The sequence below is a fragment of the Hylobates moloch genome, unplaced genomic scaffold (genome assembly GCF_009828535.3).
Source record: "Hylobates moloch isolate HMO894 unplaced genomic scaffold, HMol_V3 SCAFFOLD_18, whole genome shotgun sequence".
NCBI classification, from domain to species: Eukaryota; Metazoa; Chordata; class Mammalia; order Primates; family Hylobatidae; genus Hylobates; species Hylobates moloch.
In genome coordinates this window covers 8,163,601-8,191,447 of record NW_026652293.1, presented here as the reverse complement: position 1 = coordinate 8,191,447, position 27,847 = coordinate 8,163,601, and the positions used below count along the sequence as shown (strand labels likewise).

Genomic DNA, 27,847 nt, shown 5'->3' with positions numbered 1-27,847 from the left:
GTCACTTTCATAGACTCCCTGCAGTTACAGGGGGTCGGTTGTCCAGTTAGTACAGTGTTTTGTAGCGACAATCAATGTGAAATCATATAACTGTTAATTATTATCTCCTACCTGATAATGCCAACCCTGGAAAATTACCCGATATTAGGGTATTAGTTTGTCATTAAATGCACCTATAAAACACAGAAAGTGCTTGCAAAACAGGTAGGCTTCTCAAAAGAAGTGTCAACAGTCAGAAAGGTTAGAAAACGGTGGTGACTTAAACAGGCTTTTTTTTGTTTGTCTGAGATGGAGTCTCGCTCTATTGCCCAGGCTGGAGTACAGTGGCACGATCTTGGCTCACTGCAAGCTCCACCTCCTGGGTTCACGCCATTCTCCTGCCTTAGCCTCCCAAGGAGCTGGGACTCCAGGCGCCCGCCACCACGCCCGGCTAATTTTTTGTATTTTTAGTAGAGATAGGGTTTCACCGTGTTAGCCAGGATGGTCTCGATCTCCTGATGTCGTGATCCACCTGCCTCGACCTCCCAAAGTGCTGGGATTACAGGCATGAGCCACCGCGCCCGGCCTAAACAGGCTTTTTAACTGAAGGACTTGGCACTTTTTATATTCTGAAATCCCTTTTGAATTTCCGTGAAAAACCCATTTCCCGGCCGGGCGCGGTGGCTCATGCCTGTAATCCCAGCACTTTGGGAGGCCGAGGCGGGCGGATCACGAGGTCAGGAGATCGAGACCATCCTGGCTAACACAGTGAAACCCCGTCTCTACTAAAAATACAAAAAATTAGCCGGGCGAGATGGCGGGCGCCTGTAGTCCCAGATACTCGGGAGGCTGAGGCAGGAGAATGGCGTGAACCCGGGAGGCTGAGCTTGCAGTGAGCCGAGATCGCGCCACTGCACTCCAGCCTGGGCGACAGCGAGACTCTGCCTCAAAAAAAAAAAAAAAAACCCATTTCCCAAACTCATTTTGCCTCGTGGGACTACCGTCGCAGGTGATACTCTGAGAGCAGTGTGTTAGGAGCATGCAGTAGTCCTCGCTGTGCTCCACATGCTGGCTGACCCACCAACCACAGTGACATTTCACCAGGGTAGTGAACTGCCCCCTTTGCCCCAGAACAATCTGTCACTCTATCCTCCTGTGATTTTCATTTAGAGATACGAAACAGCTCTCTGCTGTCATTTTGCCACCTATAAACCCCACTTTTGGGCTGGGTGCAGTGGCTCACGCCCGTAATCCCAGCACTTTGCGAGGCCAAAGTGGGCGGACCACCTGAGGTCAGGAGTTCCAGACCAGCCTGACCAACATGGAGAAAACCCCGTCTCTACTAAAAATACAAAATTAGCTGGGTATGGTGGCACATGCCTGTAATCCCAGCTACTGAGGAGGCTGAGGCAGGAGAATCGCTTGAACCCAGGAGGCAGAGGTTGCAGTGAGCCGAGATCGCGCCATTGCACTCCAGCCTGGGCAATAAGAGCAAAACTCTGTCTCAAAACAAAACAACCCACTTTCCCTTATATTATTTTGACCCAATCCTGAAAAAGCCTAATTTCATTTGCTAAGTGAAGTCTAAATTGCTTTTTACAAGGGCTAGATAAAAGCCTCGAATTTTTTTTTTTTGAGATAGGATCTTGCTCTGTCACCCATGATCACACCAGTGCAGTGGTGTGATCTCAGCTCACTGCAACCTCTGCCTCCCGATTCAAGCGATTCTTCTGCTTCAGCCTCCTGAGTAGCTGGGACTACAGGCACCCCCCAGCACGTCCAGCTAATTTTGGGAGGATTTTTAGTAGAAACAGGGTTTCACCATGTTGGCCAGGCTGGTCTCAAACTCCTGACCTCAGGTGATCCACCTGCCTTGGCTTCCCAAGAAGTGCTAGCATTACAGGTGTGAGCCACTGCACCCAGCTGATTAAATTTTTAAAAACCCTTTTTGAATGTAAATAAATTTTTCAAGTAAAACAAAAAGAGATTTCACATGGTGAATATTTTTTCTAGCCACTCAGTTCTCTCTTAATTCCTTTTATGTCAACAATCATTTTACAGTCTCTCCTGTTCACCACCTATCTGAATCTAGACTTTAAATATTTTAATGTAGATACATATCAAATTGTTGAAGGCCAGATTTTAATGATAACCATTGGGAAAACAACTCTTTCCTGACCCAGTTAGCATGGATGAAAACGTAATAGAGACTGTAAAGAGACCACCACAATGAATGTGAGAGAAGGGAAATAATTCAGAAAATCATTTTGTTAAAAATATTTATTTAAAAAAATACAATTGCTGTCCATATCTAGTTGCACATATATCTATTAACATATCTGTATACTTTTAGACTTGTAGTAAATTTGCTACAGTGCTTTTGTAAAGCCAGCTTGCATTATACAAAGCAAATTCCTCTGTCAGTTCTTACATAAAATAGATTTTTAAAAATGTATATCTTTCCTAAAAGATGCATATCACCATTATAGAATTTAACAAAATTTTTGCATAAAACCTGGGAAGTGATAGGAAAAATGATCACCTGATTGGTCAGAGCAACCCCTTACTATGTCTGGAGATGCACTGAGTATCAACTACACATTTTTTTTTTCAAGCAGCATATTATTATAAAGCCCTCAAGGTGCTTTCGCATCCTTTTGCTCCCCTTTCTACACTCTCTATAAAGTTTCTCTGCCGCATACAGGTAGAATTCAAGACTCCACCTACAATCATCCTAATCAATCTTAGAGCAATATCCCTTTGTTTCCCAGCAGGTAAGTCAGACTGCTTAGCTAGGTGATGTGGCAGCTTCCCTCCAGCTGTTTCATCAACTAACATGAATTTTAATAAATGTTAGCAGTGACCATTTTAATTGCTTTTTTAGGAAAAAGAAAAAATAAAGGTGCTTTTAATACTTTGAAGGTGCTTTTTAGGTCTCCCTAATGTAAATTATGCTGAAATCAACTAAGACGAGCTATTATTAACACTTTAACAGTTATCCATTCCTCTGGGTAGGTGTGCACTTACATTATATGTAAGTATCTCTACAAAGTGTTAGATACTGGATATGAGATACAGATTTCAATAAAACAAGGGAAAAAATAAGCAATGAAGTAACTGTCTTCTCAGTTGAGCTGACAGGTTTGAAGAAAGCACTCTTGACATGTTCTTACCTACCACATATCCCAAACTAAGACATACACATAAAATAACACATCTCTCCTGTGTTAACACTGACGGAGATGCACTGCAATAGTGCCACGGCAGACATATGCTTTTCTTCTGAATTACAGATTGGCTTAATGAAAATTAAGAGTTTATAATTAAGCATCTTTTAATTTTTAAGTGATGTTCATACTTGATGGTTCAGAAACTGCCACTGCCACTGTGGTTAAGTCACTTGGTGTATGGAATTTAAAATAATCTAACCTAGAGTTATTTCCCATTAATCAAACTCATCCCTAATTGTCTCTTAGGAAGGTCTTCTTTAAAGAAGATCGAGTAGGGCTCATGAAAAATTATTGGTTTGCTCTTCAAAATGCAAAGTTATATACCCTTATTTTTTAGCCAATTTGATTATTTGGTAAAGCAAGAGCATAATTTTAAGAAACTAATTTTAATCAAAAATTTTTACTTGCCTCAAACTAAAGCTAACCAGTAGCAAAATGACTGGACTGAATTTCATATTTAATCTTCCCTGCCCACAAAGATAAATGAAACTTCTCAAAGGCAAAAGTAAAGAAATATAATTGTGATTAGAAAAGATCCAGGGCCAAAACAAATAAATAGGCCTCAAGGAATAAAAAATTAATTGTATTCATTTCTTTTCTATCTTTACATATACGCATCTGTTAATTTCACTAATACTGAACAGGGAAGTTCATAAAAATGCTACTCTACCACATAAACAATAAATGTAAGCAATGAATGTACATACAAAGGCCACTGGTTAATACTGCCCCAAGAAACAAAACAATGAAATGTCAGGATTGTGTCCCCTACACAATAAGACAATAAGCAACAATGACCAAACAGAAAAGAAACTTAAAATTGGATACTTTACAAATTTAAGTGTCATCTATCAATTGCAAATTATTTTTAAAAATCGTAAATTTCTACAAAGCACAATATTAAAAACTTACAAATTATTTTAAAATATCCTAGCCAAAAGGGCATACCTTACAGAGCCTAGAAGAATGGCTCATTAGGTAACCCATTTATCCCTTCTACAAACACCCTATAAATTCCAGAAAACATAAACAAGAAATAAACCTTACTTCCCTGACCCTCAATATCCTTAAGTTGAAATTAAACAAACAAAATAATCATTAAGTGCTTCCAGTTATTAAAAATGAAACAGTGCTAATATTGGTGTCCAAGAAAGTGCCAAGTGATTAACACCAATATATGGCATTCCCACCCCTGAACTTTAGGCATTCTTGAATGATTCCATTGGCTAGAACTCTGGGCCAGCCACAGGCAACCCCCACCTCCTCCCCGACCCCATCCAGAAGACCCCAGACCTATGTGAGCATGACTCACAATCCTTGGAAGGGAAAACAAACAGAAGGAGCCTTTATGAGATGGGAAACAAGGCAAAGTTGAGAAGATCATTCAGCCCAAGACACTCCACTCTGAGGTTTTGGCTAATACTAATGACATACAGTTTAAAAGAATAAATTAGGCCACAATGCCAGCATTCCTCCACTACTGTATTCAATCTATGGTCGAATCTCTGTACTTTAGAAATACTGCTTCCAGTATAAACCTCCTCTTTGAGAAACTTACACACAAACTAATAAAGATTTTACACAAAAGCAAACATAAATGTAGAAATTTTAGGAAAGGACATCCTTATTTGCTCAATAATACATGAACCTAAGAGAACAGTTTACTATGACTTTGTTTAGAGTATGTCACATGTAAGCAGTGTATTTCTAAAACGTTGGCGAGCAATTCGTCTTTAAGGCCTACTGAAATGTGCAAAGCATTAATCTTTTAAAAAGTGGCAACTGCAAAGTGCAGCAAATTTTTTTAAGTTTTAGTATAAAATAGACTAGGAGCCATCAATGTATGTTCCCTGTGAAAACAGATTTACACACACACACACACACACACATTAGTCAATACATCAGTATATATGCATACACATACATTTACTAGGACAATAAATCAGAATGACTTGGAAAGAAATGGTCTAGTCTCCCAATTAAATATTTCAAAGTAAAGTTTTCAACCTCATAAAACTTCCTGATGTGGACTATACTCAAATGATTAGCACTCAAGAGATTAACTATGTTTGATTGTATCCCTCATGAATTTTCTTGTTAAAAGTTTCCTTTAAAATTATGTCAACAATAGCATGAATTTCCTGTTTTCTGTAGAAAGCTTAGAGCCAGTATTTCCCCTCTCATACAAACCACTCTGGATTTTCATATTTCACAATGAGTAAGTGTGGATGGCAGCACCTTAGAAATTGCTATTTTCTGGCAGGCTATCAATCTATCACAATTTTTTTCAGAGAAGTGACTTGAAGAAACTGACAGCTTCAAATGAAACAATTATACTACCATTAACGATTCACCTTTCAGATTTGCTCAGCTTACAGGTCAAAACATGACTCCTATAGTAACAGGGTCCACCAAGTACAAGAAATAAAATCAAACCACCTTCTTTTCTTAATACACGACCAGCCACAAGAATTCTAGATTCTAAGATTAAAACTTCAACTTCAGTAAGCAGAGTTCTGATGACATAAGAGGAATAACAGGGCACTTTGTTTCAGGCAATGCCAGCAACATTACAACAGTAACAAAACATTTGTTGATCCCAAACCAAGAATATAATTCTATTTTGCATAGAACCCAGTCTCTGGTCACAGTACCTGCTGAAGAAAGACAATTCTGGCTGCCCTCCACACTTCACTTTCACTACTATGGACTGAACAATTAACTTCTCAATACTATTTCAGAAATAATATATTCTATCATAGCTTCAGATGACACACTACATCATGAGTAGTCTTTTTAACTTTCCTATTGGTTTGGTAATTCATTTAGAGCCCCAGATTTCTGCACCTAAGAATGGCACCTAAGCACGATTCTAGACTCCTGGCACGGGTAAATAAAACATATACAGTCAATGAGGTTAAAAACAGAACAGACCTACAAAGAAAAGTATTCGTTTAGTTGCTGAAATATCAGAATTTAAAAATCAAAAACTTATTAATGCAGCAAGAAAATGTAACTTGTTATATATTTTAACATAAAGCAACTTGAAATAATTCTAAATTTGTTGGTAAAATATAAGTCCCAAAGAAGTCTGTGAGCAGACTAGTAAAATAAAAATAGAGTCATACCTAACATGAAGATAAGAGACAATAGGCTGACGAAAGTAATAGGAATAAAGCTGTGGAAAACGTGGTAATGGATTATTATTTGGGAATTTATCAAAAAGAATGTGAAATTTCCAAAGTTGACAATAAGCTCTCCTGAAAAACTCCAAATCTCTAGGATTTCTCCATATATCATTAAGAGGAGCATCATATATGTTTGGAGATTAGAATGAGAATATCCTGAGTCAGCAGTCTTTAGGAAAAGCGTGTGCTTCTGGAGGGTGCACAAGACAACGAACTGGGGTGTGGGAAGAAAATACTATAACTGCTACTCAAGATTTACTTTTTATGCCATCCTTCATTTCACTTTTTGTATATTTTTTTATAACACACATATTACTTTGGTATAGCGGTATATAATTTAACATATACCCATATGAATTTTTAATAGGGAAAGTTTTTATGTTCAATAACTCTTACTGATCAATTTGTGTGTTCAAAAAGGCTGGACACTCCTTTTCTGAACCACTGCTTCAGAGGTATTGAGAAGTGGTACTGAGTGGCTCTAAATGTGCTTACATTCACCAAAAACATAAAGGGACACCTTTAAGAACTTGAGAATCATAGTAGAAAGTCAGATCAGGATGAAACAATGTTGTCAGACTGGACGTCACACAATGCAGGGGTGAATGGAACTGAAGTGATACTATCAAAAGCCTGGAGTTACAGCTCCAGAATTCCAAACCTGATTTACTTAAGTCAGTCTTGACTTTTAAAATCTGTAATATAGTATGTAAATCTTCAAGGAATTTTCCAATTAAAAAAAATCCAGTACCGTAATAGAGGCTCATAGGTTTACTGTCCCTATCAAAATTTCAACTGTCAAAATGTGGGAAAAAATTAAACTCATATTTTAACTGTAAGAAGCTTACAGTTGACCTTTTAAGGGCCTCTAATTCTTTTTTTTCCTTACTGTAGTCCTCAAAATCCAGATTCTTTGTGCATAAATTTAAAAAAAAAATCAATGGAAATTTCCACCTCTGTTCGAACACATAAAGTATGCCATGAGCAATGTAACATCACAAAAACGTACTGTGACAAACCATTAATAAAGAAGGATTACTAAGCCAGGTGTGGTGGTGCATGCCTGTAGCCCAGCTATGCAGGAGGCTGAGGCAGGAGGATCACTTGAGCCCGGGAGTTTGAGTCCACCCTGGGTAACACACCAAGACTCCATCTCTAAAAAATTAAAGGATTACTGAAAGATCTCATTTCTAAAAAAAGAAAAATAAAAAGATCACTGAAGTCAGACATGAGATTTTAATTTTGTATTTTGAAAAGTCAGGATATAAAAAAGAAAAAATTATTTTAGAAATTATGTGAAAATCCACTCTTGGGTGGAATAAATGCAATGGTTTGCCAGCACTGGCTCTGAGCCAACTGTGCACATCCCTTTTCAACTCTAAGGTAGTAGCTTGAAATCAGCCACAGGAGGAGTAATTAATTTATATCAAAGAAATCAGCAAATGCTACAAATTCAGTGCTCCCCCTCACCCCCACCCCAGAGATCCTGGTTGTTAAACATTTTCTAGCACACAACTGAGTGGATAGCTGCCAGAGCAGAAGGAAAGCTAAGGTTATCAGAGATGTCTCAAAACCCCATTCGATCTGCTCCCCTTCCGTAACTTAGGCTACTGCTGCCCAACAGCATTCATCCTGGCAAAGTGACTAGGGATGGATATGAGCTACAGCTACCAATTACAAGTCTCTCCAGTGAAAACTGATCTGAAGTGGTACATCACCTTTCACACTAAGAATTCTGCGGATATTCAACAGAATATGAAGCTGAGACTTTTCCACGAAGGAGGTAGTCTATAAACAGAACTGTCTGCCTCATACACCTGCAGTAAGGTTGTAAACTTTGACTTAAAAAAGGATACGCACACACACACACTTCTCCAAATTAGTTGATCTCAAAGAGATAGCAGATCACCAATCTGTGACAGCCTCACACCTCTGAGAGGTTATAGGTTTATGCAAAAAGGACTCACTAAAATGGTTTACTAGAAGTTGCTTCAACTGAGTTTCAATGGTGCCCTTGGTTCCAAGGTACCTCTGTGCTGAGACAGTTAATTATTAAAAATACCGTCTGTGAAAACAAATCAATGGCTTTTCTCCTTTAATTCAAAAAGATAAAATACCTTTGTGCTTTCAAAATTTAACACATCTAGTTAAATCAACCATCTATATCTATGTATTTAATGTACAAAATGTTAACCTAATTAAAATTATTCCAAAGTGCTGCTGAGAGGTCCAATTTCAAACAGGCATGCAAACTAAATAATTTAATATGGAAAAAAAGTCCAATATGTCTGTTCCCCATCACTATTAAACAATACCTTTCAACACTACTATTGCACATCTCAGGAATAGAACCTTCAACTGATAACCACAAATGAACCAGTAACAAGTCTCCGACACTACAGATATAAAGGCAGCTCACTGAATATGTTCCCTCTACTACTACTAAGTTAGCTAGCATAGATGTCTTCTTATACAAGAGCTTCTCTACACTGTATATAAGCACATTTAAAGTAAATACCATGCATCTCAAGATGCTAGTTTGTAACAGTCTCAGTCTGGGCCTTCAAGTCCTTACTTCTTCATTTAGTTCGTGTGATTCTACAAGGTTAGAAGACGAGTTTAACCGGTGGGAGAGACTGGTGGGGGAGGGTAGTAGTGGTGGTGAATGGTGACAACATATAATTTAATCCTGGACTTTAGTGCCAAATTTTTCAAAAGACTCCACTGTGATACTGATATCAATTCAGTTTGGGGAACCAACAAATCTGTACCTGGCATTGATTACCATATGGTAATATTTTAAAAATTTGGTAGTGTAGAGAAGAAGGCCTACATTTTTTACTACTAATATGAACAATCCAATCCCTATGTATAAGCACTCCCAAATGAACTCTGCTCTTCCCCATTTAAAAAAAAAAAAAGTTGAAAGAAATAAGCACATCTGAGCCAGGCGCGGTGGCTCATGCCTGTAATCCCAGCACTTTGGGAGGCTGAGGTGGGCGGATCACGAGGTCAAGAGATCAAGACCATCTGGCCGACATGGTGAAACCCCGTCTCTACTAAAAATACAAAAATTAGCCAGGCGTGGAGGCGCATGCCTGTAGTCCCAGCTACTCAGGAGGCTGAGGCAGGAGAATTGCTTGAACCCGGGAGGCGGAGCTTACAGTGAGCCGAGATCGTGCCACTGCACTCCACCCCGGGTGACAGAGCAAGACTCCGTCTCAAAAAAATAAAAAAAGAAAGAAAGAAATAAGCACATCTTTACTTCACTCCTGACTGGGGAGGCTTCACTTTGAATTCTACCTTCCTAATTGCATCTCTAAAACTATCATAACCTCTAACAACCTTAAACATGAAGGAAAGGTGATAAATATATAGTAGAAAATGAGGTAAAATGAACAGGAAAAAGACAGGGTCCTTCACTTGGTTATCTTCTAATTGAGAAAACCCCTACATGTTGTTTCAAGTTATTTGATCGAATATTTTACTCAGAGATGTTTCAAATATTCAAAATCCAAGTTCATCCTCCTAAAAGTGATCATTTCCCATGCTGTATTCCATGGGCATACAATCATACCACCCAGAGGGCAAATAGCATTTCTGTGCTAGATGTGAGGTCCCATATTCTTACTAGGTGTTCCAAAAACTGTCTTAAACCCCAGGTCTAAAAATCTTTCTACAGTGAAATAGACTAGCTCCATGCTCTGTTGACAGGTTCAGACAGGATCATACATATGGCTAAGAGACCCACCCCGAATAAAGGTAAACAAGACGCCTTTTCATGGAGTTGCTTACACATGTTATAGTTCACACAAAACAATCTCCCCAGTATGACTGCTCCAATCTTAGTTTGTATGAATAGGAATGATTCTTCTTCTTCCACTGCTTAGGAACAGCTCACTTTAAGCCATTCAACAGAGCACACTTAGTCCTAAAGATGCCAATTCATTTCCCAAATATTTCTTTAAATAATAGATTCTAAGCATAATTTTTCCTGGCCAAAGGGTCCCAATAGCCAGTAGGAGTAACTTTGTTCTTAATTGCTCTTGCAAAGCACAGCCGCTAAACCCCACCAAGAATTTCTTCAGCACAAAGCTCAAAATATTTTGAAAGGAGAAGAGAAAAGGAAGGAAGGAAAGAAAGAAAAAGAAAAGGAAAAGACAGAGGGAGGTGGAGTTTAGACTCCAATTAAGGCATTTGTATACATATAGTCCAACTTGAGTCCTATTCAAAGAGAATCCTAAAAAGATGTTTTCAATGGGGAATGGCAAAAATCACAATAGTCTATTATCAGCATTGTAGAACCATCAATTGCTCACTTCAAATGCAATCACATTGAACGTCTGTTTCTTTGTTCCTCGGTTCTCTCATTCCACAAGTGCATAGGTTACGTCTTCTGTAGGTCTGGGGAAAATGGGCCAGGGGTGGAAGGTCCATCCAGCCCAGACAGAGTGAATGGCCCATGACTGTTCAGTACAGAAGGAAACTGAGAAAGAAAACAAAACACGTTATAATCCTATTACTCAACCCCAACTTTTACTTTCTGTCCTACTCTATTACTTGAGGCAAAACACAACAGCCTTCTGCAATGGCTCACAGGACAAAGGCAGTGGCTGTTTATCACGAAAGAATATGATGTCATAACAAAAACTAGAAACAAAAACCTTTTGTCCTAACATATTAAATATTAACATTCTCCAACTTACCTCAATGGAGTAGAAACAAAGACCAATCTGTACCTTCCTTCATATCCTAAGGTACACAGGTTTACAATTAACCTCAAATGAAGGTTTTAGAAAGTTCAAGTAAATGACAATATGCACTACAGAGTATAATTCAATTATGGAGCAAATCATAAACCCTCAAAAAGAGATCCAGAAAGGTATAAATAGTTAGACGGCACTCATCCTAGAAAAGCGTCCCCCATCAAGTATTCTGAGGCCAGCTCTACAGGGAGATTCCAGGCAGAAGCTATAGGAGCACTATGACTTTGCTTAAGGTCTCCGCTGACTCTATAACTCAATTATCTGCTCATGAGTGGCAATGAAAAAAAATATGAAAAATTCTCAGCTTTTTTTTCTATTCAATAATTTTAAATGTTTGCAAAAAAACAAAGTAGAAAGATTTTTAATTTTCTTCTTTTTCCCTACCATTTCATTTCTAAAAGAATGAGAAGTTAAATTACAAAATATAAGAAAATCAGAGATAGTCAACTGTGAATAAGTAAATAAATTGACTCCAAGAAAGTCTTTAAGTTATAACATCTAGGTGTTTTGGGCAAAATAATGGCTAAACCTATTAGGAATGGCAAGAACTTTCCTAACATCTTGGTGAAGAGATAATATTCATTTTTTGAAAAATGTACAAATAAAATGTTGATAAATTATCAATTCTGAGTGAGGGAGAAATGGGACTGTTTGATATATCATTTTCAAGACCTTTCTCTATTAAAAAAAAAAAAATGCTTGGGCCGGGCGCAGTGGCTCATGCCTGTAATCCCAGCACTTCAGGAGGCTGAGGCTGGAAGATCACCTGAGGTCAGGAGTTCGAGACCAGCCTGATCAACATGAATAAACCTCGTCTCTACTAAAAATACAAAATTAGCCTAGCGTGGTGGCACATGCCTATAATTCTGGCTACTCAGGAGGCTGAGGCAGGAGAGTCGCTTGAATCCAGGAGGCAGAGGTTGCGGTGAGCTGAGATCGTGCCATTGCATTCCAGCCTGGGCAACAAGAGCAAAACTCCGCCTCAAAAAAATTTTTTTAAAATCCTTAATTAAAAGAGGGAACCAGGGGCCAGGCGCGGTGGCTCACGCTTGTAATCCCAGCACTTTGGGAGGCCGAGGCGGGCGGATCACAAGGTCAGGAGATCGAGACCACGGTGAAACCCCGTCTCTACTAAAAATACAAAAAAATTAGCCGGGCGTGGTGGTGGGCGCCTGTAGTCCCAGCTACTCGGAGAGGCTGAGGCAGGAGAATGGCGTGAACCCGGGAGGCGGAGCTTGCAGTGAGCCGAGATTGCGCCACTGCACTCCAGCCTGGGCGACAGAGAGAGACTCCGTCTCAAAAAAAAAAAAAAAAGAGGGAACCTATGTGCAGAGATCCCCCGTGTGTGTGTGTGTGTGTGTGCGCGCGCGCGCGCAAGAGAGAGAGAATGTGTGTGTGGGTGGATTTTGTTTTTTTTTGAGACAAAGTCTCACTGTGTCACCCAGGCCGGAGTGCAGTGGTGCCATTATAGCTCTCTGCAGCCTTGATCAGTTGGGCTCAAGCGGTCCTCCCACCTCAGCCTCCCAAGTAGTTCTAGGGGCCACAGGCACGTGCTACCATGCCTAACTTAATTTTTTTTTTATTTCTAGTACAGACAAGGTCTCCTTAGGTTGTCCAGGCTGGTCTCAAACTCCTGAGCTCAAGCAATCTTCCTGCCTCGGCCTACCAAAGTGCTGGGATGACAGGCATGAGCCACACAGTGCCTGGCCCATTTTTTTTTTTTTTTTTAAATAGAGAATTTCTATTGACAAAAACTTGGGGTAGGCTCTAAATCTCCTACAGTATTGAACAATTCTTGGTCTAACTCAAATGTATGTAATAGTAAATAATGAAAATGAAACTTTGCTGTATTTATCCAAGCTGTTTGCCAGCTAGAAAATTAACATTTGAAAATTCAAAAATAAATCTAAAGAGTATTTATTGGGCAGGGCACAATGGCTCACGCCTGTAATCCCAACACTTTGGGAGGCCAAGGTGGGCAGATCACCTGAAGTCAGGAGTTGGAGACCAGTCTGGACAACATGGTCAAACCCTGTCTCTGCTAAAAACACAAAAATTAGCCAGGCGTGGTGGTGCACACCTGTAATCTTAGCTACTCCGGAGGCTGAGGCAGGAGAATCACTTGAACCTGGGAGGTGCAGGTTGCAGTGAGCTGAGATTATGTCACTGCACTCCAGCCTGCGCGACATGGTGAGGACTCCATCTCAAAAAAATAAAAAAAGAATATTCATTAAATAGAAGTTTTATAATGATTAAACTGAATAGTGGGACCCTGCCTTTTTGTCTCTTTCTTCATTTAACATGCTCCAACTACAGAAGACAGATTTTTATAAAATTACCTGGAAAAGTGTGTTAGCACCTTGCAGTCTGGCTGGACTTAGGGGAGCAACAGGACTGAGAGTACTCCAAAAGTGGATACTGGAGAGCAAGGGGCTTGGAGTCAGTATGATGGGTGTCTGCAATACACAAAGCAAAAATATTCACTGAATGACTTACCAGGATGTTTTATCCTTGCAATAGCATACAAATAACCCAAACCTAAATATTGCCCTATGCTCCACTCCAAATATCTCCAAGTCTGAAATTTTATTATGACAAAACTCAAAAATTATTTTTACAAGCTAAGAAAGATAAAGGTGATAATAACTACTTAAAATTTTTTAAATTTTTATTTCAATAGTTTTTGGGGGTACAAGTGGTTTTTGGTTACATGGATGAGTTCTTTGGTGGTAAATTCTGAGATTCTGGGGCTTAACCTCTTTTTAAGCCAACATTTATAGTCTTTTCCAAATAGAAAAACCAACCTGAATTCAGGTACAGAGGAATAATGGGTAACCAAGACACCAACATGTTTGTTTGTTTTTTTTTAATAATGAGGTCTGGGAAAAATCTATTAAAATGTTCTATGAGATGAGCAAGTTAATAAACAGCTAAAGTAACTGTACCAACTTGTTACTCAACATCACACCAGTCATTTTTCTTACGGTTCTCAGGACCTACTGTTTTCTAACTTGAGATTATCACTATTTGTTTTATAAGACACCAACGAGTTTTATAAGACTGAGAGAGATCGAGAGAGCGTGTGTACTTTCTTTAGGAGGAAATAGAAAAATCAAAATATTTATTTACTTGTAGAACAATAAATTTTTTAAGAAAATACTCCAAACTTTCTATTTTAGCAATCCTAATTAAGATGAGAAATGGGGTAACTTTCACATGACAGTCACAAATAACCTTTCTAAGACAAACCTAAGTAACAGAAAGCAAACTTGAGTGTATAAATTCTGGATTTGCTTAAAAGGGCAAATAAATGAAAGCAATGGTGACACCACAAAGAGCGAGTGAGCTACCTGCGAAAAAAATGCTGGTGTAAGAGAGGCTGTAGGGAGAGATGGGCTCAGTATTCCCAGCGGACTTGGATCACTGCTTGTGATCACAAGGGTGGGTGCCAGTTCTAACCCTTTGGGTTTCTTGGATCTTGATGAATTATTTGCTTTGTCCTTTTCTGGCAAGACTGAATCCTGGTCTTTAGGCTCCAGTGACAAGTTCTCTGGAAGTTCCATTGGCTGAGAAGCCACTGAATCAATGTCTGTGTCGACGTCTGGGTGAGAACTCAGTGGTGGTGAAGGTGTTCTGGGAGGTTCCTGCAAAGGGGGTATGGACGAAACGGGTGGTGTGGTGGCAAAAGCAGTCATTATGTTAGATGCGGAGGTTGGGGCTTCCAGGGAAGGCAGTTTCGGGGAAACCAATGTCTCCAAAGCTTGGATAGTTTCTTCTGAAGATGGAGAAATACTGGGGCCGGTTGAAATGGTGGCAGCAACAGGTTCGACTGGTGGCTTTTTGGAAGGTGTCGTGACAAATCTGATGACAGATGGTGTGGGCTCCTGAGGAGATTTTTTCTCTGCCATTTTCTCGGCTGGATTTTCAGCCTTTATCAATTTGAAAAGCTTTACATTGGAGGAGTTCAAAGAGTTGAGAGTAAATGAAGAATATAAGCCAGAGTGTATGTAGTCATTGCGGCTGGAGGTCTTGGCACCAGGCTGAGGTGGTTTCTCTTTCCCTCCATTCTCCACATCTTTGGAACTGCTGCTGACTTCACTGAAGTTTAAACTTTCACAGTCACCCTCAATCCTGCCCACTGTCATTGGATCCATGTTCAGAATCTCTGGATAAGAGACAAACTTGTACACAAACTTCTGACCATTCACTTTTTTGATGATATTCTGTAGGTTAAAAAAAAAAAAAGCATTCTTATCCTTTCTTATAAACTTATATCCCATAGTTCATGAAAAAGCTGGCATCGGCCAGGCACAGTGGCTCACGCCTGTAATCCCAGCACTTTGGGAGGCCGAGGCGGGTGGATCACGAGGTCAGGAGATTGAGACCAGCCTGGCCAACATGGTGAAACCCCGTCTCCACTAAAACAGAAAAAATTTGCAGGGCGTGGTGGTGTGCGCCTGTAGTCCCAGCTACTCGGGAGGCTGAGGCAGGTGAATCCCTTGAACCTGGGAGGCAGAGGTTGCAGTGAGCCAAGATCACGCCACTGCACTCCAGCCTGGTGACAGAGCAAGACTCTGTCTAAAAAAAAAAGAAAGAAAGAAAGAAAGAAAGAAAGAAAGAAAGAAAGAAAGAAAGAAAGAAAGAAAGAAAGAAAGAAAGAAAGAAAGAAAGAGCTGGCGTAATGAGGTTCTCCATTTTAGAAGTAGACATTACTTACTTAAAACTTTCAAAATCACCTAAATTCATCTAGCCATACCAAACACAGTCCCTACTATTATGGAGAAGTTAAGGCAAGAACACTTAAATGTCTTATTAACAACTGAACTAATAAGTTACATAAAAACGGAAGGATTTTAATTGCTTACCACTCTCGACCAAGTATCTGTACAGGTTAGAACTCCCTGAACTGCAATCTCAAACAATTCCAAAGGTATAAGCCATACACATCCTGAGTAAGCAAAAAGGAATTTATTTACTTATTTTTTTGAGATGGAGTCTCACTCTGTCACCCAGGCTGGAGTGCAGTGGTGTGATCTCAGCTCACTGCAACCTCTGCCTCCTGGGTTCAAGCAATTCTCCTGCCTCAGCCTCCCAAGTAGATGGGATTATAGGCACACATCACCATGCCCAGCTAATTTTGTATTTTTAGTAGAGATGGGGTTTTGCCATGCTGGCCAGGCTGGTCTTGAACTCCTGACCTCAACTGATCCACCCACCCCGGCCTCCCAAAGTGTTGGGATTACAGGTGTGAGCCACCGCACCCGGCTGCAAAAAAGGAATTTAGAACATAGTATCTGTTAAGGTTCTTACTTCCTTCAGAAATTCCAGTTTATCTCCAGACAGGAAAGCTGATAAGATCAACCACTTAATGGTGAAAGAGCCCTGCACAGTGGCTCATGCCTGTAATCCCAGCACTCTGGGAGGCCAAGGCAGGTGGATTGCCTGAGGTCAGGAGTTCAAGACCAGCCTCCCATAGAGATGGTGAAACCCCATCTCTACTAAAAATACAAAAATTAGCCAGGTGTGGTGGTGCATGTCTGTAATCCCAGCTACTCGGGAGGCTGAGGCAGGAGAATCACTTGAGCCTGGGAGGCAGAAGTTGCAGTGAGCTGAGATCATGCCACTGTGCTCCAGCCTGGGCAACAGCGCAAGACTCCGTCTCAAAAAAAAAAAAGGGTGAAAGAAATTAAGATCTCAGCAATTTTAACTAAAAAACCAACTCTGTGTATAAATAGCTACTATTTAAGGTATAAGGTTTTAATTAGTGTTCCCTGGGTTAAACTAAACTAAAACTAAAAATTAAGACATAAAACAAGTATATATATGTAGATATATGTGTGTATATGTACATATATGACTTTTCCCCCCACAAGACAGGGTTCTCGTGGAATGCAGTGGTGTGTGATCATGGCTCACTGCAGCCTCGACCACTTGAGCTTAATTGATCCTCCTGCCTCAGCCTCCTGGGCACTGGGACTACGGGTGTACATCACCACGCCAGACTGTTTTTTGTAGAGACAGGGTCTCCCCGTGTTGCCCAGTCTGGTCTCAAATTTCTGGGCTCAAGTGATCCTCCTGCTGAAGCCTCCCAAAGTGCTGGCATTACAAGCATAAGCCACTACTCCAGGCTTCACAATTTTTAAAGTAAATTATGATCCACATGAGAATATTTACTTATCCTCAAGAATCTCAAATTGCCTTTGTCATATTCCAATTCTGTACATACTTTTTCTTTTAAAGACAACTGTAATTAGGAATAAAATATGTGTAATGGGAGTAAGTTAATAAATAAAATCTGGGGCAGCCGGTTGTGGTGGCTCACGCCTGTAATCCCAGCACTTTGGGAGGCCAGGGCAGGTGGATCACCTCAAGTCAGGAGTTCAAGACCAGCTTGGCCAACATGGTGAAACTCCACCTCTATTAAAAAATAAATAAATAATAAAAAATTAGCCGGGCGTGGTCGTGGCCACCTGTAATCCCAGCTACTTGGGAGGCTGAGACAGGAGAATAGCTTGAACCCTGAAGGCAGAGGTTGCAGTAAGCCAAGATCACACCACTGCACTCTAGCCTGGGCGACAGAGTAAGACTCTGTCTCAAATAAAAAAAATTAAAAAAAAGAAGAAGAAGAAGAAGATTTGATAGAGATACAGCTGGAACATTTATACCTTGTATCCTAATTCCAAACTGCTGAAGCTACAAAATACATTGGATTAAAATAAACTAGGACATTGGTATCTATAACCTCAACAGAAAAGAAGGAATCTTTTTTTTTTTTTTTTTTTTGAGACAGTCTCACTGTCACCCAGGCTGGAGTGCAATGGCACGATCTTGGCTCACTACAACCTCTGCCTCCCGGGTTCAAACGATTCTCCTGCCTCAGCCTCCTGAGTAGCTGGGATTACAGGCGCCCGCCACCATGCCCAGCTAACTTTTTTGTGTGTTTTTGGTAGAGACAGGGTTTCACCATGTCGGTCAGGCTGGTCTTGAACTCCTGACCTCAGGTGATCCACCCTCCTTGGCCTCCTAAAGTGCTGGGATTACAGGCGTGAGCCACTGCGCCCAGCCAAGAAGGAATCGTTCTTGTCTTGAGGTTCTCTGTATAGTATAAGATCAGTATGTGTACTACCTTTACATAATAGTATCTGAGGGCTCGGCTGAGTTTGTCATAATTCATGTTAGGCTTGTTCTTGCGAATCCCCCAGAGACGAGCCACCTCTTCTGCCTGCAAAAGCTTAAACTGCCCATCATTAGAGGTCCAACAGATCATGTGCTTGTTCTGAGGCTTCTGCAGGAGCTGAAGAAGGAACTGCCACAGGGTGATAGCACTGTCCATAGCAATGAGCTGAAAGAATATAGATAAAATATGTGACAATATTAACAGCCCACACCTATTTAACACCGTATGTCAAGCACTGTTTTAAGTGCTCTAAATGTATTAATTCAACCCCACATTTCTATAAGGTAGATACTACTGCAACCTCATTTTACATAAGAAAAAACTGATTCATAAGAGGGTTAAGGAACTCGTACAACATCACACAAGTAAACGGTGAAGCTAAGATCTAAGACCAGGCAATCTCGACCCAGAATCCAAACTCTTAAGGATGCCACGCTGCTTAAGAAATGCCTTAAGCAACAAGCAACTTGCAAGGAGGATAAAGCTAGTTCCCTAAATTATAGGAAAAAAACAATGATTGTCAATCACTGTTGTTAAATTTGAATCCTAAAATCTCATTGCTGTATTCTCTCAGGAGACCACCATTGCAGCATCTGTCTAAATCAACCCGGTTTGGTTATCTGCCTGTGAGTGTATGTGTTTGTGTCTATCTCAGGGTGGCCCAGGGACTGAGGTGTAGGGAATAATCTACTTTTGCTCCAACTGGTTTCCATCACCATAAATGTCATTTACATACAAATTGGCAGCATTCTGAATTCAGCAAAGTGTTCTCTTAATTTTTCTGTCACTGTTCTGTCCACAGGGATTCCATCTGCAAAGATTCTCCTTTGATTAGCAACCTTTATGTGATTATCAAGACATGTATCGAAGAAAAATATTTTAATATCTTAAGTTTCAGGATCTCACTGTTTAGGCCAGAGTTTCTCAATTTTGGCATTATTGGTTTTGGGGGCCAGATAATTCTTTGTTGTGGGAAGCTGTCCTGTACACTGCAGTTTGTCTAATAGCATACCTGGCCTCTACCCACTAGATGCCAGTAGCACCACCTGCCCCATTGAGACCATCAAAAATATCTCCAGACATTGCCAAATATTCCCCCAGGGGTCAAAGTCATCCCGGTAGATAACCATTGGTTTAGGCAAAGGAGCAGCAAGGAATGCTCTCTCATAAAGGTATTTTCCTCATAGAATTTCAAAACACCTATTAGGAAGAATTCTTTAGGGCAGAAACTCTGGCCAAATCCATATAAGTGTGCCCTAAGAATCTTATGATTGAATACTTCACACACACACACACACACACACACACACACACAAACAAAAAACCTTCCTTTCTCTAGTAATGAGATCTCAATGGGTTAGAATAGAGTTTGAAAACAAATTAAATCAATACCATTGAAACACTACAAGAACAGATCAAAACTGGACTACATCAAAATTTAAAACTGTTGTGCTGCAAATAATGCCATCAAGTGAGAAGACAATCCCCCAAATGGGAGAATATTTTCAAACCATGTATCACAAAAGGAGCCTGTATCCAAGATATATAAAAAACGCCTACAACTTAAAAAAAAAAAAAAAAAAAAAGCAAAGAATTTGAAAACACATCATGGCAAAGAAGATATACAAATAGCCAATAAACACACGAAAAAATGCTCTACATCGGCTGAATCTGCCTACGTGTCACCACTATCACTGCCACCCCCATCCCGGCTCCCCCAGGTTCCCTCAGCCCAGCCTAGTTCAGCCCGGTTCCCAGGAGGATGAAGTTCGTGTACAAAGAAGAGCATCCATTCAAGAAACGCGCAGCTCCAAGAGCGAGAAGACTGGAAAGAAATACCCAGACCGGGTGCCGGTGATAGTAGAAAATGCTCCCAAAGCTCGGACAGGAGACCTGGACCAAAAGAAATACCTGGTGCCTTCTGATCTCACAGTTGGTCAGTTCTACTTCTTTTTTTTTTTTTTTTTGATTTTTGAGATGCAGTCCCACTCTGTCATGCAGGCTGGAGTGCAGTGGCGCAATCTCGGCTCACTGCAACCTCTGCCTCCTGGGTTCAAGCGATTCTCCTGTCTCAGCCTCCCGAGTAGCTGGGATTACAGGCACGCACCACCACACCCAGCTAATTATTGTATTTTTAGTAGAGGCGGGGTTTCAACATGTTGGTCAGGCTGGTCTTGAACTCCTGACCTCATGATCCGCCTGCCTCAGCCTCCCAAAGAGCTGGGATTACAGGCATAAGCCACCGCACCCAGCCCAGTTCTACTTCTTGATCCAGAAGCAAATTCATCTCCGAGCTGAGGATGCCTTGTTTTTCTTTGTCAACAATGTCATTCTGCCCACCAGTGCCACAATGGGTCAGCTCTACCAGGAACACCATGAAGACTTCTTTCTCTACGTTGCCTACAGTGACGAAAGTGTCTACGGTCTGTGATGCTGCTGCCCCTGAGCTGGAAGGGGGTCTCATTCTACAGAGAGGTGGCCTCCCTTTCTTGACCTCCTCCTCCAAGCTCAAACACCACCTCCCTTACGCAGGACCGGCACTTCTTAATGTTTGAGGCTTTTTCTCCAGCCTCTCTTAGGAGGGGTAATGGTGCAGTTGGCATCTCGTACCTCTCCTTTCTCCTTCTCTGCCCGCCTTTCCCATTCTGCTTTAGACTTCTTGATTGTCAGTCTCTGTCACATCCAGTGATTGTTTTAGTTTCTGTTCCCTTTCTGACTGCCCAAGAGGCTCAGAACTCCAGCAATCCCTTCCTTTTACTACCTTCTTTTTGGGGGGTAGTTGGAAGGGACCGAAATTGCAGGGGGAAGGAGGAGGCACATCAATAAAGAAGAAACCACCAAAAAAAAAAAAATGCTCTACATAATTAGTTATTAGGGAACTAAAAATCAAAACCACCTAAGAAACCACTTCGTGACTATTTGGAAGGCTATAATCAAGAAGACAGACAGTAACAAATATTGGCAAGGATGCAGAGAAATTGAAGGCCTTGAACATTTCTGGTGGGAATGTAAAATGGTGTAGCCACTTTGGACAAGTTTAACACATGACTTAACAATTCTGCTCCTAGGTATATACCCAAAAGAAATGAAAACATACGTCCATACAAAAACTTACACAGGACTGTTCATAGCAGAATTATTCATAACATCTAAAAAGTAGAAACAAACTAAATGTCTATCAACTGATGAATGGATAAATAATATGTGGCACATTCATAATGGGGTATCATCCAGCCACAGAAAGGAATGAGGTACAAACACACACACAAGGACAAACCTTGAAAACATTATGCAAGTGACTAATAGAAGCCAGTCCACAAAAGACCACATATTGTATGCTTCCACTTATATGAAATGTCCAGAATAGGAAAATCCATAGACGCAGAAAATATATTAGTAATTATTTAGGACTGGGGGCTAAAATGGGGGGAAGAGAAGTGGGGAATGATAGAAAATGGGTACAGGGTTTCTTTTGGGGGTGATGAAAATATTATAAACAGGCCGGGCGCAGTGGCTCATGCCTGTAATCCCAGCACTTTGGGAGGCCGAGGCGGGCGGATCACAAGGTCAGGAGATGGAGACCATCCTGGCTAACACAGTGAAACCCAGTCTCCACTAAAAATACAAAAAATTAGCTGGACGTGGTGGTGGGCGCCTGTAATCCCAGCTACTCAGGAGGCTGAAGGAGGAGAATGGCGTGAACCTGGGAGGCAGAGCTTGCAGTGAGCTGAGACTGCGCCACTGCACTCCAGCCTGGGTGACAAAGCGAGACTCCGCCTCAAAAAAAAAAAAAAAGAAAATATTATAAACTTAGATTGTGTTGACGCTTGCACAAAACCCACAGCATATTACACCTAAGGAGGTGAATTTTATGGTATGTGAATTATATCTCAATAAAGATTTTTAAAACAAACAACACAACAAACATTACAAAAGTTAGGTCTGGGAAGACTAATTCTAACAACATTTAACTCACAGAAGATAGGATCCTTAAGGGTCAACTATGCCTACTTCCAAAAAGGGCAGAGATAAGAAACTGCAGTGGAAAATAGTTGGGTTTCTATAACTTTTCTGAAACACTCAAAATGTCCTCCAGTAATCCTCATGATTATCACTTTGAAGCTGGTTGTACAGAGACGGTCATCTAAAAGTAATTATGGGAAAATAATAAAGGATAGAAAGGGAGAGATACTGCCCACAGCCAGAATTCATGGAAAAGCTGAGGTCATGAGTCCCAAGTCTCTTTCATCACAGTCATGTACTCTGTCCATTAGGGAAACCACTTTCCCAATGAATAAAAGCACTCATATCACTAATTGTAAAAAAGCATTACATATTAGATACCGATAATAATCCACAAATATGAAGTGCTATCTTAATGCCAAATAACCATGCCTGCTAGAAATCAGTTCCCCATAGCCTCACGTAAGCGGGGCTAAAATAGTGGTTTTATACTATAGCCATTAAGTATGGTGGACGCAGGCAGGGGTTCCCTGTTATGTCTCTTGAGTTTACCTGATAGGCCTTTCTTCTGATGATGCCTAATGATGGCAAGTTACTGTTCTACTACACAGTTCTCCCACTTAAACAATTATTTCTAATCTAATCCTGTTAAAACTACTCTCTAGTAAATGTTACCTTAAGCCAAGAACTCAATTTCCACATTTCCAGACATCACCTTCATATAAGACTGCTTATAGGGGTGGAGTATGAATCCATTTGTGAGATGATGAAGGAAAGACAGAGAATGGGAGTCTCCAGCCTACACAAATGTGGTGCCTATTATTCCATTTGTTTTTGAAAAAATTCCAACACCCGGATCCTAGAGTCTTAATACCTATCATGTATGTAACATTTGAGCCCTACACAAGTTTAAAGCCTCAGCTATACATCTAAAAAGACAAAAACAACAAATTAACGTCTCCATAATGAGCACCCAAGGAGATTCCCCAAAATAACAGGTGTTCCCCAGATGGTACAGGTTTAACTTGCACCTTCCCTGTTGGTTATCAGTGGAGCATGTATTTAATCAAACACTGGTGAGCTGTTGGCTGCTTTAAGGTAGAACCGAGCTGTTGTGGAAAATGCTGATGCTTATTTAGCATCTACAGTGTGTCTACGATAGAAGATTGTAGACAGTAAAAAAAAAAAAAAATGGCTTTGGCCAGGTGCAGTGGCTCACGCCTATAATCCCAACACTTTGGGAGGCCGAGGCAAGTAGATCACGAGGTCAGGAGATGGAGACCATCCTGGCTAACAAGGTGAAACCCTGTGTCTATTAAAAATACAAAAAATTAGCCAGGCGTGGTGGTGGGTGCCTGTAGTTCCAGCTACTCGGCAGGCTGAGGCAGAATGGCGTGAACCCGGGAGGCAGAGCTTGCAGTGAGCCGAGATCGTGCCACTGCACTCCAGCCTGGGCAACAGAGAGAGACTATGTCTCAAAAAAAAAAAAAAGAAAAGAAAAGAAAAGAAAAAATGGCTTTGAGGTTTTAGACTGAAGTATTAGAAATGAATTTTGAGAAAAAGATATAAAGTGGACATTTTCAATGGGTACTTTAAAGGAATATTTTATTAATTCAATTATGATACCGTTATTCTTTTGATTGAAAAGCAGCCAACGTCTTCGTATATAGTTAAGTCGAAACTCTTCACTTTAGTTTCAAAAAGTGTGGTATTAACAATGATCTTCAATGATTTCATCGGATATAAAAGAGAGCTGGCCAGGCACAGTGGCATACGCCTATCATCTCAGCACTTTGGGAGGCCAAGGAGGGCAGATCACTTGAGGTCAGGGGTTCTAGACCAGCCTGGCCAACATGGTAAAACCCTGTTTCTACTAAAAATACAAAAATTACCTGGGCGTGGTGGTAGGTACCTGTAATCCTAGCTACTAGGGAGGCTGAGGCAGAAGAATCATTTGAACCCGGGAGGTGGAGGTCACAGTGAGCTGAAATCACACCACTGCACTCCAGCCTTGGGCGACACAGCAAGACCCTGTCTCAAAAAATAAATAAAATAAAAGCTAAAGAAAAAAATCCCCTAAGACAGTTATTAAAAATTATGTGGTTGCTTCATGCCTGTAATCCCAGCACTTTGGGAGGCCAAGGCAGGAGCTTGAGCTCAGGAGTTCGCGACCGTCCTAGGCAACATGTTGAAACCCTGTCTTTACCAAAAATACAAAAAATTAGCCAGGTATGGTGGTGCATGACTACACGGGAGGCTGAGGTGGGAGAACGGCTGGGAGATGGAGGTTGCAGTGAGCAGAGACCACATCACTGCACTCCAGCCTGAGCAACAGAGTGAGACCTTGTCTCAAACAAAAACAAAAACACAACAAAACAAAACCAAACAAAACCTTTTATTCTTGTTACCTATCAAAAAAAAAAAGAGGTTAACTACTTAATTTTCCTTTTCACAAGAATCCCGAGTTTTCCACAATTGCAATTTTTAAAGTTGTAACAAAGGAAGAAAACACTTAACTGGTCCAAATGAAGGTATTTGATTTTTGAGGGGGTAAAGGCTGAAAACATAACTGATTCTATTTTAACACTTCAAAGATAGACCAATCCCTGTGTTAAATTGAAAAGGAGCATGTTGAAGTAATGTATTAAGGAAAGGAAGTCTCTATTAAATAAAACCTTTTCCACCCTAAACATGTTTATAATACACACAGTTCAGTTGCTGTGGTGACCCATAGCCCAACTATTTTTCAGAGACAGTAGCTAAGACCCAAAAAAACACAAAGTCTCCAAATTTTCTTCAGCCTGCTACTTAAAAAAAAAAACCAAGTTATGAATGTATCAAGCCTAGTTTCGAGTCAAAATACTCACCGTTGTCAAAAAGTAACCAAAAGTAACCAGACGTTTTTAACTACACAGGCTCCTAAAAAATATTCTCTTCGTATAGGATCCTGCACAATTCTTACAATAAAACTTGAAGACACTATTTCACTAGGAATGAACAGATTCCACTTATGCAGTTTTAATGTTTAAGTAAAATCAAAGAGTGTTCCTGAAGGGAAAATATTGAATCATACCACATTTTAATGAAAACACCGCTGCCAAGCCTAAATATTGAAGCACCAAGTTTTCCAAGCCAGGGGGTGTAGAGGGTGGGAAAAGAGGACAGAGGATCTGATCTATCAACCAAAGAGATGGGCAAACCATTCTGATGAGGCATAAAACTCCAGAATCTTTATTTAAATTCCCCAAATTTCAAATAGCAATAGCTGGAGAAAAAGTGAAGTGTGTACTTTTGACTACTTCAGTCAACAACATCCCTGTTTCCTTCCAAGGCCAGTTACTATCCCGCCCCGAAAGATGTTTCCAATTGATCTTCCCAGGAATGAAGTTACCAGCCTCGATGCAGCTGTGCACAAGGCGGAAAGTAAAGAGGGGCGGGGGGCCGCTGGAGCGAAATAGAAAAAGAAATGAAACTCGACACCGGATGACTAGCGAGCTAGGGGAGAGGAAGAAATACGGACCGCCGCGTGTGCCCTACAGGAGATCAAAGTCCAGGGGAAGAGGGGCAACCTCACCAGGCCTTGGTAAGCACTGAATTACTGTACTTTCATTTTCCAACTTCCTGTCACTACAGAAAGTCAGAATTGCTCCCCTCCTCCCCATCCACGCCAAAAAAATCGCCACCACCTTTCGCCCACGGGACTTCGGGGGACCCAATAAGAGGCGACAAGAGCTGAGCGGTGCGCCGCGGCATCCACCTGCGCGCCGCGGTGCCCGGCGGGCCGGGGGCGGACCCAAGGGGAGCGCGCGCCCGGCCCCCGCCCCCACTTCCTGTTGTGCCGCGCGCCCCTCGGCCCCCGCCCCCGCTCCCGGCCGGTGGGGCTGTGGCCGCGAGATCCCGAGGGGGCGTGCGGGGCTGGCCGCTCACCGACGTCGCGCGCGGGGCTCCCCCTCGGTCTCCGTCTCAACACGATGCGCCTCTCCGCCCTCAGCCTCCTCCTCACGCTGGAAACTCGAGGACCGCGCGGCAGCCGCTGCGACCCCCGCGGCGGAGCCGTAGAAGGCGGCGGCGGCCGAGCCGAGCCCGCCGGGTGCCCGCAGCCGCCCGCATCTCCCGCCGCCGCAGCTCCTCGCGCCCCGCCCTCCCCGCCCCCGCACGCGGCAGCGGCGGCGCGGGTCTTGGGGCCGCTACACGCCGGGCGCGCGCGTTCGGGGCGTTCCTTGTAGCGGCGGGGCCTGCTAGGCGCTCCGCGGCCGCCGCCACTCTCAAACCCCCCGGCTGCTCCTGGGTCCCTCCCAGACGCCGTAGTCGCTACACGTCACTTCCGGGGGAGGGGCCGCGACCCTAAGGGGGCGTTGTGAGCCGCGTTTGCCCGCAAACCCGGGTTTGGTGTGGCCGGGGGATGTAGCTAGGGCGCCTCCTGGAGTCGTCTCGCCGCTCTCCGCCGTGTTCGGTGCAGTTGCTTCCAGTTCCATGAGGCGCCCGTCCGGAACCCGCCAGGACCCAAGCTCCCGCCTGGGCCAGGACCTCGGACTCCTCAGGGGCGCGCCACGTTCTCCTCGGTTGGCGGGAAGAGGTGGCGCTAGAGGAGCAACCAGCTGGGGACCACTTCTGTTGGTGCTAAGCTCTGGCGAGAGGCTCCTCCCTCCCGTGTCCCTCGTCCTCCTTACCACTCGCTGTTAGAAGTTGGGGCCGCCACAGCTTTCTCATCGAAGTGCCAGATCCCAGGACACTACAAACGCTTGATAAATACTAAGTTAGCACTGTGGCTTTCTAGCCTGGGGACTGGCAAATGGAAGCGCTGGAGTCGTGGGAAAAGCTTGCTCTGGCGATGGAGGCAGCGACCAGAAATCCATTCGTGGCTCTACGCCTCACTAACTCACCAATTTTAAGCAACCTTAACCTCTCTAAAACACAGTCATCATCTATAAGATGGAGAGAACCCAGTATCTTAGAGTTGTTGTAATGATTAAAGAAGACAAGGTGCATGAAACACCTAGCAAGAGTTTCTAGCTTAGAGGTTCTCATTAAGTAAAATTCTTAAGGAATCAGGTCACACTTGATACAAGAAGCTATTTGAGCAGTTTAGCACCAGAAGGAATGTAAAGCCATAAATTAGGACAGCTGAACAAAACCTCCAAGAAATAGATTACATGTTTGTTTAACAAGAAACCAAAGACGGGTCAGTGTCTGAGTTACTGGTTATTCGTGGCCATTTAGTAGCTGTGTGACCTGTAGTGAGTTGCTTAACCTTTCTGGACCTCAGTTTCCTCATGTAAAATGACGATAATAAGCAGCATTGCTGAGAGGATTAAATGAAGTATAGAGCATAATGTACTTAGTGCATTACCTAGCACATAGTTGATACCCAGTAAATAGTGGTGTCATTTATTTTTGCTCCCACAATTGAATGTATAGTTAATTGAACTCACTGAGTGAAATGTGATTCTGTCATCCTTTTGTAGGCTTTTGGAAGAGAATCATCACTTCCTTGATTTCCAGCCTCCTCTTCCATAATACAGAGTAATTATAATCCACAAAGGT

General features: G+C 41.8%; 2 protein-coding genes and 1 pseudogene across 3 annotated transcripts in view; 2 read left to right on the top strand and 1 right to left on the bottom strand.

Annotated features, from left to right (window-relative positions):
* RHEX (regulator of hemoglobinization and erythroid cell expansion) overlaps nt 1–27,847 on the top strand; it is a 919,952-nt gene that overhangs the window by 468,811 nt on the left and 423,294 nt on the right. The gene's annotated exons all lie outside the window — the stretch shown is intronic.
* ELK4 (ETS transcription factor ELK4) lies at nt 1,692–26,391 on the bottom strand. Of its 2 annotated transcripts, none has more exons than XM_032136714.2 (5): nt 26,231–26,391; nt 18,290–18,505; nt 14,514–15,386; nt 13,503–13,619; nt 1,692–10,883 (listed from the first exon to the last, which is right to left on the bottom strand). In XM_032136714.2, exons 2-5 carry the CDS (start codon nt 18,494–18,496, stop codon nt 10,785–10,787), a joined length of 1,296 nt encoding a protein of 431 aa, XP_031992605.1. In that variant the 5' UTR covers nt 18,497–18,505; nt 26,231–26,391; the 3' UTR covers nt 1,692–10,784. The 2 variants fall into 2 exon arrangements, with proteins under 2 accessions (XP_031992605.1, XP_031992604.1); XM_032136713.2 differs by lacking the exon at nt 26,231–26,391 and adding an exon at nt 25,990–26,027.
* On the top strand, nt 20,018–20,841 carry LOC131381764 (gamma-aminobutyric acid receptor-associated protein-like; annotated as a pseudogene).